Source organism: Bubalus kerabau, chromosome 4, assembly GCF_029407905.1.
Source record: "Bubalus kerabau isolate K-KA32 ecotype Philippines breed swamp buffalo chromosome 4, PCC_UOA_SB_1v2, whole genome shotgun sequence".
Lineage (NCBI taxonomy): Eukaryota > Metazoa > Chordata > Mammalia > Artiodactyla > Bovidae > Bubalus > Bubalus kerabau.
Window position 1 is genome coordinate 42,987,174 of NC_073627.1, and position 20,027 is coordinate 43,007,200.

A 20,027-nucleotide genomic window follows, 5' to 3' on the forward strand; every position below is an offset into this window, starting at 1 on the left:
ACTTTTCCAGTGCTACACTTTGTCTCTGATCCTAACACCTTCCCTGATCTTAACCACAACAGACTATGAAATCAGTTTCTTGAATGTGATTTTCCCACATGCTTTAGTGCCCCAGTGCATTTGGTGGTGTCTTGCATGCCCTTCCTCTGTGTTTTCCCCTATGAGATTCCATCATCCACTCTTTAAGACTATGCTCTCAAGTGACCCTTTTTTCAGGCACCTCTGGTTCTAATAAACAGCCCCTTTCTCACAGCTTCTAGCATTATTGGTGTATTAGTATGAACTGTCTAGAAGTTATTTTGCATCTTTTTTTTTTTTTTTTTACTATATTTTGTGTTTCTGAAGGGCAAGTTCAAGCTTGTTCATCTCCATATCATCAGCAGCTTGCCTAGTACCTGTACATGGTAGATACTGAATAAAATTTCATGAGTTGAATTGGGCAGGATGCTTGAACATCACTTTGTGAAAGGACCAATGACTGCTCTCAGTATAATTTTCAACCTGTTCCTTTTCTTCAGACATCAGAAGAATCTCAGAATGAGATAATCCATGGGCCCTATTGGAGACAGTTGCTATGTCATATTCCCAAACTTTAGCCAGGTCTCTCCAGGGATATAGAGGCTGTGATTTCTCAAATGACTGATTGGTGTCCGAGTATGGCTTTCCCCAGATATTAGAGTTCCTTGGAATCAGAGATTTTCAATCTAGGACCTAGATTCTAGGTTCCACTAAAGACTCTCACCATTCTAAGAAGCTAAGCAGTTTCTTCAGTGGTAGAAAGATCAATATATATTGTTGTATCACCTGGGGGTCCCATCTCAACATCTCACTAAGGTTTGAGATTTTAGAGCATGAAAAACAAAAAGAATGACTTCACTATCTCAAAATCTTGTTAAACCTCTCAGTTATCCTGCAAGCTTGGGGATGAAAACCCGCTCATTTGCAGGTTTTGTAGAGAGCCGAGCAAAACAGTATAGGTGAATAAGACTGACTTCTGTCATTCAGATCAGATCAGATCAGATCAGTCGCTCAGTCGTGTCCGACTCGTTGCGACCCCATGAATCGCAGCACGCCAGGCCTCCCTGTCCATCACCAACTCCCGGAGTTCACTCAGACTCACGTCCATTGAGTCAGTGATGCCATCCAGCCATCTCATCCTCTGTCGTCCCCTTCTCCTCTTGCCCCCAATCCCTCCCAGCATCAGAGTCTTTTCCAATGAGTCAACTCTTCGCATGACGTGGCCAAAGTACTGGAGTTTCAGCTTTAGCGTCATTCCTTCCAAAGAAATCCCAGGTCTGATCTCCTTCAGAATGGACTGGTTGGATCTCCTTGCAGTCCAAGGGACTCTCAACTTCTGTCATTATCCTTAGTTAAATCCCACAGTACTTTCTGATCTAGGTAGGACACCCTCACCGACTCTATGAAGCCTAGAATGAGTATTTCCTCGAAATGAGCAATTGGATGCTTGTAGAACCAACCGTGGTAGCTACTGAGGGTAGGAACGAGCTTGATTCCAATTTCCCCTCAAACATAAAAACGTGGTTCTACTAGAATCAAAGCAACAAGTTGCCACTGAAATTGCAGTGACCGGTCAGCAAAGGAGACCTATTGAAAGCGCCTTTGGGTTCATTTTTGTAACGAGTCAACTCAACCTAAGCCCAGTGTTTGATTATGCGACCCCTCAGCCCGCTCCACAGCCTGGAGCCCTCTTTTGGCCTCTGAAAAGGTTTAATGGGGGATCAATCCACAATGCTAGTGTATTCGGCCTCCGAGGCCCAGCATGGAATCTCTAAGTTTTCGCCTCGGGGCTGGCCGGATCCTAGGAGGGCGCCCCGGGGGTTGGGAAGCGTAATCACAGCGGCCCACGTGGGCCGGAACCGCCGGGGGCCCGCGGGTGGTTGGGGCAGCTCGGAGCGCGTCAGCAGCCCGCCCCCTCGGCCCTCCCCTGGGCGGGGCCAGCCCCGACGGCGCTGACTCAGCAACGCGTGGGGGGAGTTTTGTCCCTCCACGGACCCCGTTTCTCTCGCCCTCCGCCGCCACCGAGCCGGTTTCCTCTTTCCGGCGCTCCGGGTGCGAGAAGCTGGTCGGACCGCCCAGCCTGCGAAGCGCTGTGCCGTCCCGGCGCCGGCCTGAGGACCCCGAAACTACCGTTCCCTCGCCGGGCAGCTTGGGCGCCATGAACGGAGCGGGTGAGGTGCCCCTCTTCCCTGCCGAGGCTCTGGCGGGGGGCCTCTAGGGGCTCCGCTGCGTCCCGGAGGCCCGGTGGCGGGGAAGGGCCGGGGCTGGGACCCCGGGGGATGGCGGGGATGGAGCTTTCTTGGTGGGTTGGAGAGGCCCGGAGGGAGGCAGCTTCGTGGGCGAGGAAGCCGGTGAAGGGCTTCTCCGCTGCTCTATGGTCACCGCGGGATGCTCTTACCAACTTAGAGTCCAAGTGTAGGAGATGAGCTCTCTTCAGCCTCTTTTTGATGTTACAATCCCATCAGGTATTCCAGCAGGACTGAATTCGGAGAAGGTAGCGGCTCTGCTTCAGAAACTGAATTCCGACCCTCAATTCGTACTGGCCCAGAATGTCGGCACCACTCACGACCTGCTGGACATCTGTCTGAAGAGGGCCACGGTCCAGGGTACTCAGCATGTGTTCCAGCACGCCGTGCATCAGGAAGGCAAGCCCGTCACCAACCAGAAGAGTTCAGGTGAGGTCTTCAAACTTCTTGCACGTCCTTGGACTTTCTTGAGAGCATACCATTGTGGCGTCTTACCTAAAAACGGTCTTAAAGGGAGCAGAGGTTTGGATGGAGAGAACTTGGGATAAATTCTTAAGAGAATAGACGCAGATACAGGCAGGTCCAAGGAAGCTACATTGTGACTTGTTTTGCTGCTTGGTGTATTTGATTTGAGCACTCAAGTGACTGACTAGTCCAAGGTCATCTGTTTGAATGTATTTCACGGATACTCTGTCCTGAAGTTATGTGATTGCAGCCCAATGTCTTGGAGATACTCTTTCTTGGTACGAAACATGCAAAAATGGGACTTCCCTGGTGGAGCAGTGGATAAGAATCTGTCTCTCAATGCAGGGCTCGCGGGTTCCATCCCTGGTCTGGGAAGATCCCACATGCCTTGGAGCAGCTAAGCCTTTGTGCCACAACTGCTGAACCATGCTCCTCAACTAAGACCCAGTGTAGCCAAAAATTAAAAAAAGAAACATGTAAAAATATTCACACCCTAGAGAACTCCTCCATGTTGCCCTGAAGGCCATGTGTGGGATGGAAAAGACACAATGTAATTGCGCCAGAACATCATCAAATGTTTTTAAGCATGCCTTTTAGTTGCAACTTGAACAAATGAAAACGGACCTTTTCCAGTCCTGTGGCCACTGCTGAGTTTTCCAAATTTGCTGGCATATTGAGTGCAGCCCTTTCACAGCATCATCTAGAGTTGGACTGTGAAGACAGCTGAGTGCCGAAAAATTGATGCTTTTGAACTGTGGTATTGGAGAAGACTCTTTCGAGTCCCTTGGACTGCAAGGAGATCCAACCAGTCCATCCTAAAGGAGATCAGTCCTGGGTGTTCATTGGAAGGACTGATGCTGAAACTGAAACTCTGATACTTTGGCCACTTCATGCGAAGAGTTGACTCATTGGAAAAGACTCTGATGCTGGGAGGGATTGGGGGCAGGAGAAGAAGGGGACGACAGAGGATGAGATGGCTGGATGGCATCACCGACTCAATGCACATGAATTTGGGTGAACTCTGGGAGTTGGTGATGGACAGGGAGGCCTGGTGTGCTGCGATTCATGGGGTCGCAAAGAGTCGGACACAAGTGAGCGACTGAACTGAACTGAACAAATGTGCTAAAGGCTCAGTTCCCACTCAGAGACCAGTTTGTATGCCTTGCTGGTCAAGAGCTCTTTTTCTACAGTCTGGGACCACAGGAAGGACAGCTACAGTGAAAGATGGGTTATCTAGGAACCTAAATAAGGAGGACATTCTCACAGCAGAATTAATACTAAAATAACTTTTTTAAAGCCTGTGTATGTTAGTTGCTCAGTTGTGTCTGACTCTTTGCAACCCCAGGGACTGTAGCCTGCCTATCCATTTAAAAACTTCTCCCAGTCTATTTATTTTGGCAGAAAGCAGATCAGTGCTTGTTTGAAGCCAGCCAAAACTCAAAAGTATACATTTATGACACAGATGTATTTTACTGTATGTAAATTATACCTCAGTAAAGTTGATTTTTAAATTTAAGGAAAAAATTATGATCTTGCAATAATTAATGTTTTGTCATCATAGAAAATGCTTGGGGTGGTGTGGCCTGTCAGGCCACAAATTATTCAGTTAGTAATGTCACAGTGGTCTTACATGGTGTTGAATTGCAGTGACCTCTTAGGGAAGAGCCTGGAAAAGTGCTGCTGCTGCTGCTGCTAAGTCGCTTCAGTTGTGTCCGACTCTGTGCGACCCCATAGACAGCAGCCCACTAGACCCCTCTGTCCCTGGGATTCTCCAGACAAGAATATTGGAGTGGGTTGCCATTTCCTTCTCCAATGCATGAAAGTGAAAAGTAAGGGAAGTCGCCCAGTCGTGCCCGACTCTTAGCGACCCCATGGACTGCAGCCCACCAGGCTCCTCCATCCATGGGATTTTCCAGGCAAGAGTACTGGAGTGGGGTACCGTTGCCTTCTCCATGGAAAAGTGCATCTGCAACAAATCAGGTCTTATATATTCTGTAGTGTCACTTTTACTTAGAAAAGATACAGATGGCACATGAGCTAGGTAGTTTATTTTCATGCAGTTTTCACATTAACAGTTCATCTAGATTTCCTCACTAGGAAAAATATTGTATGTGGGAGAGAGGTAACTGAGTCATTAGTAATTTAGGTATGCTAAGTCGTTAGTGATTTTGAAAAACACGGTATGTGTGCTAGTGGTAAAGAACCTGCTTGCTAATGCAGGAGACATAAGAGACATGGGTTCGATCCCTGGGTAGGGAAGATCCTCTGGAGGAGTCCAATATTCTTGCCTGGAGAATCCCATAGACATAGGAGCCTGGCAGGCTACAGTCCGCGGAGTCACAGAGTCGGACATGACTGAAGCACAAAGATCACTTAAGTCGTTACAGAAGATGGTGACATTGTGGAGTTTGTGGTTATCCACTTATAGGACAAATGAAGAATATGATTATATGCTTGAGGGGTAGCATAACATTTTTAGAGCCAGCTGTATGCATGGATTCAAAACATTGCTATCACAAAAATAGTAGATGGAAGGAAGATAATGTGTTCTGATTAAAAGAAAAAGCTATGACAAACCCAGACAGTGTATTAAACAGCAGAGACATTACTTGGCGGACAAAGGTCCATATAGTCAAAGCTATGGTTTTTCCAGCAGTCATGTATGGATATGAAAGTTGGACCATAAAGAAGGCTAAGCACCAAAGAATTGATGCTTTTGAACTGTGGTGTTGGAGAAGACTCTTGAGAGTCCCTTGGACTGCAAGGGAGATCAAACCAGTCAATCCTAAAGGAAATCAACCCTAAATATTCATTGGAAGGACTGATGCTAAAGCTGAAGCTCCAATACTCTAGCCACCTAATACGAAGAGCTGACTTATTGAAAGAGACCATGATGCTGGGGAAGATTGAAGGTAGGAGGAGAGTAGGTGACAGAGGATGAGATGGTGGATGGCATCACTGACTCAATGGACATGAGTTTGAGCAAGCTTCGGGAGATGGTGAAGGACAGGGAAGCCTGGCGTGCTGCAGTCCATGGGGTCACAAAGAGTTGGACACAACTGAGCAACTGAACAGCAACAACATGATGGCAAAGGCACTGATGCCAAGATGCATGTGAAGAGTGTGGAGTAGCGTGACAGTGACCTGTGAACGTGGAAAACGCAGTGCTCCTATGTCGATTTATTGTAGTGACAGGATTTTAAACATGTATTTAAGCTACTAAGTTAAATATTATTGGGCTTCCCTGGTGGCTCAGTCATCTATATTTTTAAGTGTTCATATAATCCAGTTAACTAAATAACTTAAAAACAATTTCTCCTTGGTGGCATGGGGATTGACTTAAGTTAGGGTCACCTTATATTGAGGCGTATACTATGTATTCCAGATTAAAGGGTAGGGACTTTTTGAAACTTTTGCCATATACTGCCAAATTGCCTTCAGATATTTTTTACCTGTTTAGATTCCTATCCAAGGTGTGTAAGAATGGTGTGTCCCTGGGTCCTTGCCAATACTGGGCATTATTAATTATAAAATAATGCTTCCCCACTTAACAAGTATCTTATGATGAACTTTAAAAAAATGTTTCATGGCTATTTGTGTCTTTTTTGACTATTAAATTAGTTATTCATGATCTCTACTCATATTTCTCTATCAATATTTCTTTTTCTAATTTTCTTAGGCGATTTGTAATTGATTCTTTATGTGATATGTAAAGAGATTTTTTTCTAATATATTAAGGATATAAAACTTTGTGTATATATTGCAAATAGTCAAAAAGAAACTACCTTTCTTGTTTTTATATCTTTCTGCTTTTTGATTGGTCTTAAATTGTCCAAGATGTTATCATATATTCAGTGTTGGGAAATACAATTAGAACAGTGTGATCTATGTGAACACTCACCCTAATTTCTTGATTTGCTTTCTCCTTTTAGGGCGATGCTGGATCTTTTCTTGTCTGAATGTTATGAGACTTCCATTCATGAGAAGATTCAATATTGAAGAATTTGAATTTAGTCAGTCTTACCTCTTTTTCTGGGACAAGGTATGGAACTGATGTCTTTTTGTTTCAGCGTCAGCTTTGGTAGGGACTGTTTCTTCATTTCTTGCTTTCCAGTTGTCCTCTGCCTTCCATTATAGATGGCAACACCATTTGTTCTGATTTCCAAAGTATCAAAAATTGATTCTTTTCAAAGGCAGAACCACTGGGTTGGTAGGTGGCTTTTTGGCAATGAAATAATAAGTCTGATGACTCACCTTACTACTTCCTTGTGTCTTTCTTATTTAAAACTTTTTGTTTTCAATAATTTCTCCTTTTGGCATCTTTATGTAGGTCATTTGTCTTTCTAGGACCTAATTCCCTTTCTCTGGGTAGTACTTGTCTGAAAAACAGTAAATAATTTTATTCCTTTTTTAAAAAAAAATCTTTAAAGTGTATATTGTATTTGTCTGTTAGATATTTATTGATTGAAGGCTGTAAGTATCAGATTTTTGTTTCAGAATAAAGCACTGCCTTGTTCAGGATAAACTATTACAACGTGCACACACATTAAAAGAAAATCCTTCACATATTCTTATGAAGCCAGATCTTCCTCTTTTTTGTTGTTGTTTTTTGGCCACACTGTGCAGCATGTTGGATCTTAGCTACTTGCAGCTCCTGGGTCTCCTTCATTCCAAGCAGATTCTTCACCACTGAGCCATCAGGGAAGCCCTTAGCTCCCCAACCATGGATCAGACCCATGCCTCCAGTAGTGAAAGCATAGAGTCTTAACCACTGAACCACCAGGGAAGTCCCAGAGATACTGCCATTTAGATATCAACTTTAGTTTAAAAATACCTACTCTGTTGGGTCTGTAGTAGTTCCAGGACTCCTGTTCTGTCGCTAATGCCATTAAAGATATTAGCTCTTTTCTCCTTTAATTTTATTTAACTTCTCTTACTTTAGGTTGAACGCTGTTATTTCTTCTTAAATGCTTTTGTGGACACAGCTCAGAAAAAGGAGCCTGAGGATGGTAGGCTGGTGCAGTATTTGCTTATGAATCCTGCCAATGATGGAGGACAATGGGATATGCTTGTCAATATTGTTGGTAAGAGCCTTTCTGTAAGAGAACTGAAACCCAGCTTCATGAAACAAGGCTCTGTAGTTCAGCATAGGCCATTTCTTTGGTGTTTAAGTATAGGGTAGAACTGGTCCCCAGAATGGTATACAGTTAGCTCTAAGAACCTTTATCTCACATTCTTACCTAGTAAGTACCTTTCTTAAATTGGAAGTAAAGAGATAGGTACTTTAAAGTTTAGATTAGAGAAGAAAATGTATTAAGTATAACTAACTTTCTATGAAAAAGTTTCTCTCTTATCTATTGATGTAATTAAGAAACACATTGAAAACCACAACTGTTTGAAAATAACCTCTTTCAAAAAATTGTCTTTGAGGGAAATTCCCTCATATTGAGTACTTTGCAAAGTGTGTTAGACTAAAAACAGAATTAATTCCAAGATGGATGGATAAATATGCAGATTAAATGACCTGTTTAATAATATCGTGAGATTGTTCAGTTTTCTGGGTTTCGTTTTTGTTGTCATGTCTGACTCTTTGTTACCCTATGGACTGCAGCACACTAGGCTCCCATCTTCTTTACTATCTCCTGGAGTTTGCTCACATTCATGTCCACTGAGTTGGTGATGCCATCCAACCATCTCGTCCTCTGTCACCCCTTTCTCTTGCCCTCAATCTTTCCCAGCATCAGAGTCTTTTCCAGTGAGTTGGCTCTTCTCATAAGGTATTAGTATTAATACTCATAAAGTATTAGAGCTTCAGCATCAGTCCTTCCAATTAATATTTAGGATTGATTTTCTGGTTTGATCTCCTTGCTATCCAAGGGACTCTCAAGACTCTTCTCCAGCACCACAATTTGAAAGCATCAATTCTTTGGCACTCAGCCCCTTTTATGATTCAACTCTCGCATCCATAGATGACTACTCAAAAAATTTTAGCTTTGACGATACAGACCTTTGTTGGTGAAGTGATGTCTCTGCTTTTTAATAACTGTCTAGGTTTATCATAGCTGTCCTTCAAAGGAGCAAGTGTCTTTTAACTTCATGGCTGCAGTCACCGTTAGACTAGCAAAATATGGCCTATTTTTAAAAGCAATAGCTGTTTTTGTCCGAATTTCTGACACTTGGAATTTACATTTACTTTATGGAACATTAAAATTTGTTTTCTTTTAGAAAAATATGGTGTTATCCCTAAGAAGTGCTTCCCTGAAACTTACACAACAGAGGCAACCAGAAGGATGAATGATATTCTGAATCACAAGGTACAACATACGGAGCAGGACAAGATTGCATGTAATGTGCTTACCTTAGAACTCCTAACTGACTTTCCAGGGGCATTCCTGGGCATTGCAGTGTACACAGGCTATATATAAGATAGCAGTGTCCATCCAAGGCAGAGTAGCTGCATATTAACTTTAAAAATAACTGATGGGACTTCCCTGGTGGTCCAGTGGTTAAAAATCCACCTTCCAATGCAGGGGACAAGGGTTTGATCCCTGGTCATAGAACTGAGGTCCCACATGCTGTGGGGCAACTAAGCCCACCCACTGCATCAAAAGACCTAGTACAGCCAAAATAAAAAAAATAATTATTAAAAAATAATGGCGATTAGTAGGGTGGTTTTTTTCTTCTTTTTAAAAATATCCCACTTTTATTTCTTTTGATTTTAATTCTTTCTTATGAGTACTGAGGAATGAAAGCCCCATTCTCAGTGTGGGACAAGCACACGGGGTGCTGTGCCTCTCACTTGGTTCTAGTGGAGGCAGACTGGGACAGCTTTATGGTCTAGTAAAACCAAACACAACTATTCGGGAGACCTCCTAAAAGACAAGGCAGAGTTCTTAGGCTTCCCCAAACTGCCTCAAGTGTAGTTTATCCACTCACTAAAACATTTGATGTAGTCCCTGAACTGCTTTTTATTGCCTCAGTTATCTTAATGAATCATTCTGTCTTCTCTACGTAACCCATTTTCCCAGGGAGGACTGTGAATCCTACAGGGATGCTGCTCTGCCTGCCAGATTTCTTTTTTAGGAACTGGGAGTTGCCAAAATCTGCTGTCTTGATCTATGAGGCTAAAAATTGGATTTGTCATCCCTGGAAGAAAGACTACATTTTAAAATAAACTGTAAAGTGTGTTTCCCCAATATGAGAAGTAGGTTATTTTCCACTCAGGAAACTCTGGGGAGTATTAATCCACAGGCTAAAAGATCGTTATTAGTAAGGCTTTGGATTCCATTTCAGGTGGGAACAAGATGCTCTTTAGCCCTGTGGCTAGGTTTATGAGTCACCTTTATCTTAGGCATCTCCCAAAATTGAAAACAACAAAAATGAAAAGTATATTGGGGTTTGGCATAGCCATGATCATAACAATTTTACAGAGAAGAAATAGACAACCAGGAAGATTCTAAATTAAAACCTATTAGAATGAATTAGTGGCATAATCAGCTTGTCTCCCATTTTTTCGTGATAGGCATTTTGAAATCACATGTTTTCCCCATTCCCAGACATATCATAAAGGGTACCTTCAGTTGCAGAGCAGAAGCAGTTCCATCTAGTATTTTAGGGAAATCATCCATGTCTTTCCCTTTATGGAGAAGGTTTTTCTGTCTATGTTTAAGTGGAGTTATTGGGGAAAACATTTGCTTTTATGAACTTTGCCCTGGGTCTTGACTGAGTTATACTTCAAAACGGAGCTAGCATTGGTCTGTTAGTCTCCTTTACAGTTGAATTTGGGTAACTGTTGGAATGCTAAATAAATTTCTGTCATAGATGAGAGAATTCTGCATACGACTGCGGAACCTGGTACACAGTGGTGCAACCAAAGAAGAAATCTCAGCCACACAAGACTCCATGATGGAGGAGGTAATAACAATTACTGGATTTTTTGTAACCCTTTTAAAGAACTCTGAGAAAGTTCCTATCTGTTAAATTGATTAGGAAGCATGGTCACTGTCATTAGCATTGAATTGAAAATTACTTTATTTTACAGCTAAAAAGGCTGAGGTATAAACTTTGCAGTTTAGTATGGGACTTGTGGGATTCCCAGGTGGCTCGCAGTAAGGAATCAACATGCTGACGCAGGAGACACTGTTTTGATCTTTGGGTCAGAAAATCACTGAGAGAAGGAAAGGGCAAGCCACTCCATTATTCTTGTCAGGAAACTCCCCTGGACAGAGGAGCCTGGCGGTCTACAGTCTGTGGGGTCACAAAGTGTTGGACACAACTGAACAACTGAGTATACATACACACGGGACTTGTACTTGCATCTTCTGTTTCCCAGTGTAGGATTCTGTATAATTTCATTCTTTATTCATTTCATAAATATTGAATACCTGCTAGGAGTTTGGCACTGGGAGACAGAGATGAGAAAGACAGTCTCTACTCTCAAGGAGCTCAATCCCTTGGTAAAAAAAGCACGTGAATAATTATAATAAATCCTTTGCTGGAGATGTATAAAAAAGGACTTGGTGGTCATAGAGGTGGTCATAGAGGAGGGAGTGAATAAGTCAGTGAACTGAAGGCTTCATGGGACAGATACTTGAACCAGTTCTTGAAAGAGCAGTAGAGATTTACCAGGTGGAAAACTGGGAAAACCATTCCAGACACAGGACTTGCATGTACAGTGGCATGAACAAAGGTGAAATCTTCAGACAACAGAGTACCTGAAACACAACATTTTGTGAGTGTGTTTGGTAGCAAATTAAGCTAGAAAGGCAGAGCTGTGAGGGGTCTTACGTAGATGCCAGATCTTTTGGCTTTATTCTGTAGCAATACAAATGGGAAGCTATTGGTGGTTATAGGTTAAAACAATGTATATGAAGACATTTTGGAAAACTTAAAGAGCATTAAACAAATACCAGGCTGCAATATTTACTATCAAGGCAGATAAGAATCTTTATTACATAATTACATCAATGATTACATTTAATACTATCCATAATCCAAATGAATATGTATAAAACTGTGAAATTGCTTTAAGAAAAGTACAAATATTTATGTTTTTCATCTAGTGGACCCATTACTCGAAATCACTCAACTAACAGTTCTTTCAGGACTATTTTTGCGGAGTAGGGCTAAATGGGCTAAATTTTTTTTTTCTTTACTATAGTGGACAACGTTAATGCGTCACTCGTGTTTTCCTTTAAATTTTAGAGAGGCTGCATAGTGTAGTCCCGAGCATGGTCTCTGAGGTCAGACCGTCTTGCCTTCTCTTTATTTAACAGCCATGTGACCTGGGATAGGTTCCTCAAACTCTCAAGTCTCAATTTGTTCATGTGGACTGCCTCTACCCTCTGCCTTGGTACAATCTAGTTTCTTAAATACTGTTCAGTGGCTGAATACAGAGGTGTCATTTTGCCTGATACATTGAAATTGTCTCATATTTACTTCTCTCTCTACTCCTTAAGTGTTCTTTGTTAAGAAAGGTATCTGTAGTAAAAGAAATAGGCTTTGGAGTAGGACATGGGTTTCACCTCTATCACTTAACAGCTCTGTGATCTTGGATAAAATTACTTAACCTCTCTCAGATTCAGTTTGAGTTTAAAATGCATTCCTCATTGGATTTTTGTGGGGATCACATAAATAATTAACTATCTGAGTGTAAGCCCTAGTGCCTGGTGTATGTCAGTTGTCCAGTAAATGGTAGTTTTCTTGTTTCTTCCTTAGAATGATCTCTCTTCTTGAGGCCATGTCTCTTGCATAATTTGCCTTTATAATTATACTAAGATGGTGGGGTGTAGGGGGTAGGGAGGAAGGGTCTGTAAAGAGTTACGGAAATAGGCTCAGTTGGTACTTAAGTAGATCACAAGCATCCTGTTGACTTAAGATATTTGCTTTAATGATCTTTTAAATGCTGTATCTAAAGTCCATGATCTGACCCTGCGATTAGCTGCTAAGAGAGCAGATATATTCTACATATCTTTTCTCTCCTTTCCTAACCTTGGAAAAAGTAAAACACCACCTTGCCAAGTCCTGAGTATAAATGTTTTTTTATAGGATTATTTACTTAATGATTCTCTGTAAACTGTTGACTACAGAATTCTGTGTGGTAGGTCTTTAGATTTTTACAATTCCCTAGGTAACTTCTCATTAGTGAACCTGACTCTTTGGTAATGAAGAGTCTAGTTGTGGTTTTAAAGCCACAAATTAGTACCTGTGATTTGCGTAGCCTTGTAGGCACATCAAAATGATGACTTGAATCAACAGCCATGAAGCTCACATAGCTTTGAATGAGGTGTGCTTATGCTAAAGGCATTCTTTCTAAGGAGGCTTCCCTGGTGGCTCAGTGGGTAAAAAATCTGCCTCTGTGATACAGGTGACTCAGGTTTGATCCTCGGGTTGGCAAGGTCCCCTGGAAATGGGAATGGCTACCCACTCCAGTATTCTTGCCTGGAGAATCCCATGGACAAAGGAGCCTGGTGGGCCACAGTCCGTGGGGTCAGAAAGAGTCAGACATGAGTGAATTGACTCAGCACAGCACAGCACACACCTAGGTATCTCTTTCTTTTTATCTTTCTTCCTTTCTTCTGGAGGGATACCTGTTTCTTTTATTTTTTCAACTTAAAAACTTCTTAGTTTGAAGCATATATTTGAATTACATTTGCTAATCATTCTACCTTGTTGCACATTAGAGGCTTTTGAGTTATACCAGAAGCATGAATAAGGCTTGTACTTTTAAATTTTTATAAATATAAGAAATTACGTACTAACTAATCCAGGGCAGGATGACATAGAAAGTCCTTGTGATCCGGAGGTTATCACTGCTAACTCTGATTTTTTTCCTTATGTACTTTTTTTCATTTAAGATCATATAAAATTTAGCTTAAAGAAGGGATCCTATGCACTGTTAGTAAGTTCCTTTTTTCATTTTCTTTGTGTTTCTCTAGTGCCTATAAATTTTTTTATATGCAAGCTTTTTTTAAAATTATTTTTTAATTGAAGGATAACTACTTTACAGAATTTTGTTGTTTTCTGTCAAACCTCAACATGAATCAGCCATAGGTATACATATATCCCCCTCCCTCCCATCTCCCTCCCCATCCCATCCCTCTAGGTTGATACAGAGCCCTGTTTGAGTTTCCTGAGCCATACAGCAAATTCCCGTTGGCTGTCTATTTTACATATGGTAATATAAGTTTCCATGTTACTCTTTCCATACATCTCACCCTCTCCTCCCCTCTCCCCATGTCCATAAGTCTATTCTCTATGTCTGTTTCTCCATTGCTCCCCTGTAAATAAATTCTTCAGTACCATTTTTCTAGATTCCATATATATGCATTAGAATACAATATTTATATTTCTCTCTCTGACTTACTTCACTCTGTATAATAGGTTCTAGGTTCATCCACCTCATTAGAATTGACTCACATGCATTCCTTTTTATGGCTGAGTAATATTCCGTTGTGTATATGTGCCACAACTTCTTTATCCCTTCATCTGTCGATGGACATCTAGGTTACTTCCATGTTCTAGCTACTGTAAATAGTACTGCATTGAACAATGGGATACATGTGTCTTCTTCAGTTTTGGTTTCCTCAGGGTGTATGCCTAGGATTGGGATTGCTGGGTCATGAAAGAAAGTGAAAGTGAAGTCGATTAGTTGTGTCTGGCTCTTCGCGACCCCATGGACTGCAGCCTACCAGGCTCCTCCATCCATGGGATTTTCCAGGCAAGAGTACTGGAGTGGGCTGCCATTTCCTTCTCCAAAGGATCTTCCCAACCCAGGGATCAAACCCAGGTCTCCCACATTATAGGCAGACGCTTTACTGTCTGAGCCACCAGGGAAGCCACCAGGGAAGCTGGGTCATATGGTGGTTTTATTCCTAGTTTTTTAAGGAATCTACATACTGTCTTCCATAGTGGCTGTATCAATTTACGTTCCCACCAACAGTGCATATCTTCTTCAGCGTTTATTGTTTGTAGACTTTTTGATGATGGCCATTCTGACTGGTGTGAGGTTATATCTCATTGTAGTTTTGATTTGCATTTCTCTAATAGTGAGCGATATTGAGCATCTTTTCACATGTTTGTTAGCCATCTGTATGTCTGCTTTGGAGAAATGTCTGTTTAGGTCTTTTTCCCACTTTTTGATTGGGTTGTTTTTCTGGTATTGAATTGTATGAGCTGCTTGTATATTTTGGAAATTAATCTTTTGTCAGTTGTTTCATTTGCTATTATTTTCTCCCATTATGAGGGTTGTCTTTTCACCTTGTTTATAGTTTCCTTTGCTGTGCAAAAGCTTTTAAGTTTAATCAGGTCCCACTTGTTTACTTTTGTGTTTATTTCCATTACTCTAGGAGGTGGGTCATAGAGGATCTTGCTTTATGTCATCGAGTATACACAAGCTTTAAAGGCTACTTTTCATTTACAGTTACTATAAGATACTGGCTATAACCGCCTTTTGTACAGTACATCCTTGAGCTTGTCTTAACAACCATTATTAGTTTGTAGCCCCCACTCTCCGATCCTTACATTACCCCTCCCCCCACACATAGTTAACCACTAGTTTTTCTCTGTATCTGTGAGCCTGCTGCTTTTTTGTTCTATTCATTCGTTTGCTGTGTTTTTTAGATTTCACATGTAAGTGCTGTCATTCAGTATTTCTCTGTCTGACTTACTTCACTTAGCATAAACATCAAAAATAGAAGAAGATCTACAGTGAGCTAGCCACTGGGGGATTTAAGCTGAGGAGTGATGTGGCTTAATTTTTGTTTTAAAAAAGATGTCACCCTGGCTGTTTTGAGAATGCATGGTAAAACAGCGGGAGAGGAAGAAGGGAGACCAGTGTGGAGGCTATTGTTGTGTAGATGAGATATGGTAGTGGTTCCCACCAGATGGATGAAAATAAGGATGAAGAGAAGTGGATATATTTGAGGGTGGTGTATCTTCAAAGTGAAGATAACAGGACTTGCCAATGTGGAGGACAAGGAAGAGGGAAGATTTGGGGTGATATAAATGGAAGGTTTCCAGGTAGGGGAGAGAAGGCTTTTGAGTGATGATAAGGGAACCTGTATGTGGTCAGGGATAGCAGTGTGAATGAGATAAGTAATAACTGAAGAAGCAGAATTTGGGAGGAGGGAAAGAGAAAATGTGCTTAACGTAGTGCTTTCAAACTTTAAGTCAAATCCCTTGGGGATCTTGTTAAAGTGCAGATTGACTGAATAGATCTGGGTAGAGCTGGAGAGTCTGAATTTCTCACTATTTCTTTGATCTAAACAGACTCTAAAACTAATCTGAAGGTAATCATTTGACTCTTAGTTAGCATCTTTGTGAGCTCATTTCCTTTAACATCACAAAAGGGCACACACCTTTTAGGTGTAGGTTTTTATGTCTTTCCCTGCCCTAAAATACATCTACTGCCTCCAGGAAGTTTCTCCTCCTCTACCTGCTTTTGCTGGCACAAGTAGCAGTTGTGTTTTTAAAGTAGATCCCTGCCTTTCTTTCATTCCCCACCAGAAAGCAGCAGAGAGCTGTCTCCTCTCTCCTTCTCTGCATTGTCAGCAGTCACCAAGGTCTCCACTCTTCTCATGTGACTGGTTCATTTACCCTCGGCACCGAACCTTCTCCAAAGTTCAGCTATTTTCTGTGACCATTTCTGTGTCCTGGCAGTCATCTCCTCCGTGATCAATAGGTCACTTTACCTTTGAACCTAATTTCTCCATCAGTGAAACGAAAAGGTCAGAGTGGATGATTTCTTAATGGCCCTGTAGATTTGTGTCTTTACAATAGAAGGAAATCATATTTCTACAGTGCTTTAGACTTTACTGGACAATCCAGTATTGTAAATACAAATGAAGATTCCAGGAATCTGTCACTTCTGCAGTGGTTCCAGGCACTGAACTCTTAGCATTACCAGTTTTGCTCCATTACAAGTAGCTTGGTTGTTAACCATTGCACTACCTTCCCATTCTTTTGGGTTGAACAGAAAGTTCATTCAGGTTTTTCATAACATCCTATGGAAGAACCCAAACGAACTTTTTGGCCATGCCAGTAACATTTCTGATTACTGTGGTTTCCTCCATTCTGTGTCTGCCTATAGCTGGCTTTAGACTCTCACCCTTCTAAGCATTCATGACTGACTCTCAACTATCGCATCCTGCCTTCCTCCTCTCACTTGGTGTCTGTCTTCCAGTTTAGCCACGAGGATAGGAATTGACTCTATCCAATATCATTTGTCTTAAATTGGGGTCCATATAGTCTTTCCCTGTGTCCTGTATTTCATGCTTTCTGTGTCTTTTGTCTTTTTCCCATTGCCTTTCGGGTTCTATTATTCACTAGTATTCAGTTCTGTATAATGACTTGTGTTCAATGTCCAGTATCTTTTATTGTCCTGAATGTCAACTTCATCTTGTGAGAAACAGGTAACAACTCCCGAGTTGTCCACCAGAGAGCAGACTCAGATACCCAAAGCTCGCTGCCAGCTTTGTATTTTGGGAACAGGGAATAGTTTTTCAGAACGTCAGAGTCTCTTATCAAGAATTGAAGTATCATGGGCCCTGGAGATTATAATTCAGAGAATTTTTTAAAATTAGAGCTTGTTTCACTATTGTTAGTTGACTTGGAGCCAAACATTCCTTCCAAAGTGTTTTAAACTGACTTGAATGTGAATGGCTTTGGATAATTTATTGTCATGGTAAACAAATAATATAAAACAAAGCAACATTGTCTCAGATTACAGTTTTACTACAAGAGAAAGAGATATCACCCTTATCCTCATTCATCCCTTGTATATATCTTTGATAAAAGTTCAGCTTTATAAAACATGCAGTAGGGCATAAATATTTGTATTCCAAAAAAAGATGAATTATAGAATTCATTTAGATAGCTAAAATGCAGATTTCCTTTAGTGCATTTTTGATGAGAAGGAAGGAATGATTTCACACTTTTTACTATAGAGAGGGAGTCAGATGCTCAATAAGGTATATGTAAATCATAGTGTAAAACACTCATATTTATATTTAGAATGTGTTTAAAAGTAATCAGAGGTTCACTTACTTGTCTTAATCTTCATTAGGCCTAGCCCTAGTCTCCCCCATTTTTTCACCAGGGCCTAACTAAACTGGGTAAACCAAGTAGATGACTGAGAACTAATTAAAATGACCCCATATAAAATGTTCATGCACATGTGACAATGATTATTAGTTGAAAATACACATCATTTAAGTCTATAAAACCTTCCTTATTTAAACATATTCTTATTATACACTTTAATTGTCTTGACCATAGTTAACCACTGGCAGGGTCCTCATAATGAAAATTACCATTGTGGCCTTGGTGCTGAGGAAATACAAAATGACTGGTCCTTATGAATCTCGAAAAGAGATCATTAATCCATGGCTAGATTAGCTTAATTACAATTGCTCATGTGATGCCTGCTGCTGCTTTTCTGTATTAGAAACTAGCCTGAGAATGGTACGTTAAAAGAGAGGCAGTTGGGCCTCCCTGGTGGCTCTGTGGTGAAGATTCTGCCTGCCAGTGCAGGAGACATGGGTTTGATCCCTGGTCCAGGAAGATCCCACATGCCACAAAGCAGCTAAGCCTGTATGCCACCATTTCTGAGTTGCTCTAGAGCCTGGAGGCTGCAACTGCTGAAGCCCATGTGCCCATGCTGCACAACAGGAGAATCCACTGCAGTGAGAAGCCCAAACGCCACAGCTGGACAGTAGCCCCTGCTTTCCACAGCTGGAGAAAAGCCCACAGAGCAACGAAGACCCAGCGTGGCCAAAAATAAATAACTTTAAAAAGAGAGGGTGGTGGTTTAAGGACCAGCTATTCAGGCTCATAAAACATAAAGTAAATCCTAGTAAAGGAAGACTTTGTCTTGGAAAACAAACATAAAATGAAAGGCACACATAACTTCGTCTGTAGGTTAATGTGTTTCTGTTAAGGTGGTAGAATCAGGCTCTGTCTTCCATATGACATAAGAGTCTTTTTATCCTTAATTATAGGCCTGAAGTCATAGGCAGGCCTATTTCTAATTTTCTAGCTTTGGTTCAAAGAAGAAGTTTGAACCTTGCTTATCAGGGTATCTGTCCCAAGGCTTTTTTGAGGCCTGATTTTGCGATTTACTGGCTATAGGACATCAGTCAAGCTATTTATTTTCCTGAACCTTGGTTTCTTTATCTGTCAAATCTGAATCAGATCAGATCAGTCGCTCAGTCGTGTCCGACTCTTTGCGACCCCATGAATCACAGCACGCCAGGCCTCCCTGTCCATCACCAACTCCCGGAGTTCACTCAGACTCACGTCCATCGAGTCAGTGATGCCATCCAGCCATCTCATCCTCTGTCGTCCCCTTCTCCTCTTGCCCCCAATCCCTCCCAGCATCAGAGTCTTTTCCAGTGAGTCAACTCATCGCATGAGGTGGCCAGAGTACTGGAGTTTCAGCTTTAGCATCATTCCTTCCAAAGAAATCCCAGGTCTGATCTCCTTCAGAATGGACTGGTTGGATCTCCTTGCAGACCAAGGGACTCTCAAGAGTCTTCTCCAACACCACAGTTCAAAAGCATCAATTCTTCGGCACTCAGCCTTCTTCACAATCCAACTCTCACATCCATACATGACCACAGGAAAAACCATAGCCTTGACTAGACGAACCTTTGTTGGCAAAGTAATGTCTCTGCTTTTGAATGTGCTGTCTAGGTTGGTCATAACTTTCCTTCCAAGGAGTAAGCATCTTTTAATTTCATGGCTACAGTCACCATCTGCAGTGATTTTGGAGCCCAGAAAAATAAAGTCTGACACTGTTACCACTGTTTCCCCATCTATTTCCCATGAAGTGATGGGACCGGATGCCATGATCTTCGTTTTCTGAATGTTGAGCTTTAAGCCAACTTTTTCACTCTCCGCTTTCACTTTCATCAAGAGGCTTTTGAGTTCCTCTTCACTTTCTGCCATAAGGGTGGTGTCATCTGCATATCTGAGGTTATTGATATTTCTCCCGGCAATCTTGATTCCAGCTTGTGTTTCTTCCAGTCCAGCGTTACTCATGATGTACTCTGCATATAAGTTAAATAAGCAGGGTGACAATATACAGCCTTGACATACTCCTTTTCCTATTTGGAACCAGTCTGTTGTTCCATGTCCAGTTCTAACTGTTGCTTCCTGACCTGCATACAGGTTTCTCAAGAGGCAGGTCAGGTGGTCTGGTATTCCCATCTCTTTCAGAATTTTCCACAGTCAAATCTGAATAGTGTCTACCATTTTTGTTGAGAAGACTGAGAGACATGGTATTCCCAGGTTGTGGTA

The 20,027-nt window shown here is 41.6% G+C and overlaps 1 protein-coding gene across 8 annotated transcripts in view; it reads left to right on the forward strand.

Annotated features, from left to right (window-relative positions):
• Positions 1-1,943: 1,943 nt before the first annotated feature.
• Positions 1,944-20,027, forward strand: part of BLMH (bleomycin hydrolase) — a 51,921-nt gene continuing 33,837 nt past the window's right edge. For 7 of the 8 annotated variants that reach the window (XR_008713149.1, XR_008713146.1, XR_008713145.1 and 4 more), the window contains exons 1-6: positions 1,944-2,189; positions 2,484-2,693; positions 6,662-6,771; positions 7,672-7,813; positions 8,955-9,043; positions 10,551-10,643. Coding sequence is in view for 2 of the 8 variants with exons in the window: in XM_055577061.1 (XP_055433036.1) it covers positions 2,177-2,189; positions 2,484-2,693; positions 6,662-6,771; positions 7,672-7,813; positions 8,955-9,043; positions 10,551-10,643 (657 nt within the window). In the remaining 6 variants the exon portion in view is untranslated. The remainder of the gene's footprint in view (positions 2,190-2,483; positions 2,694-6,661; positions 6,772-7,671; positions 7,814-8,954; positions 9,044-10,550; positions 10,644-20,027) is intronic. The other variant, XM_055577060.1, reaches the window with a different exon arrangement.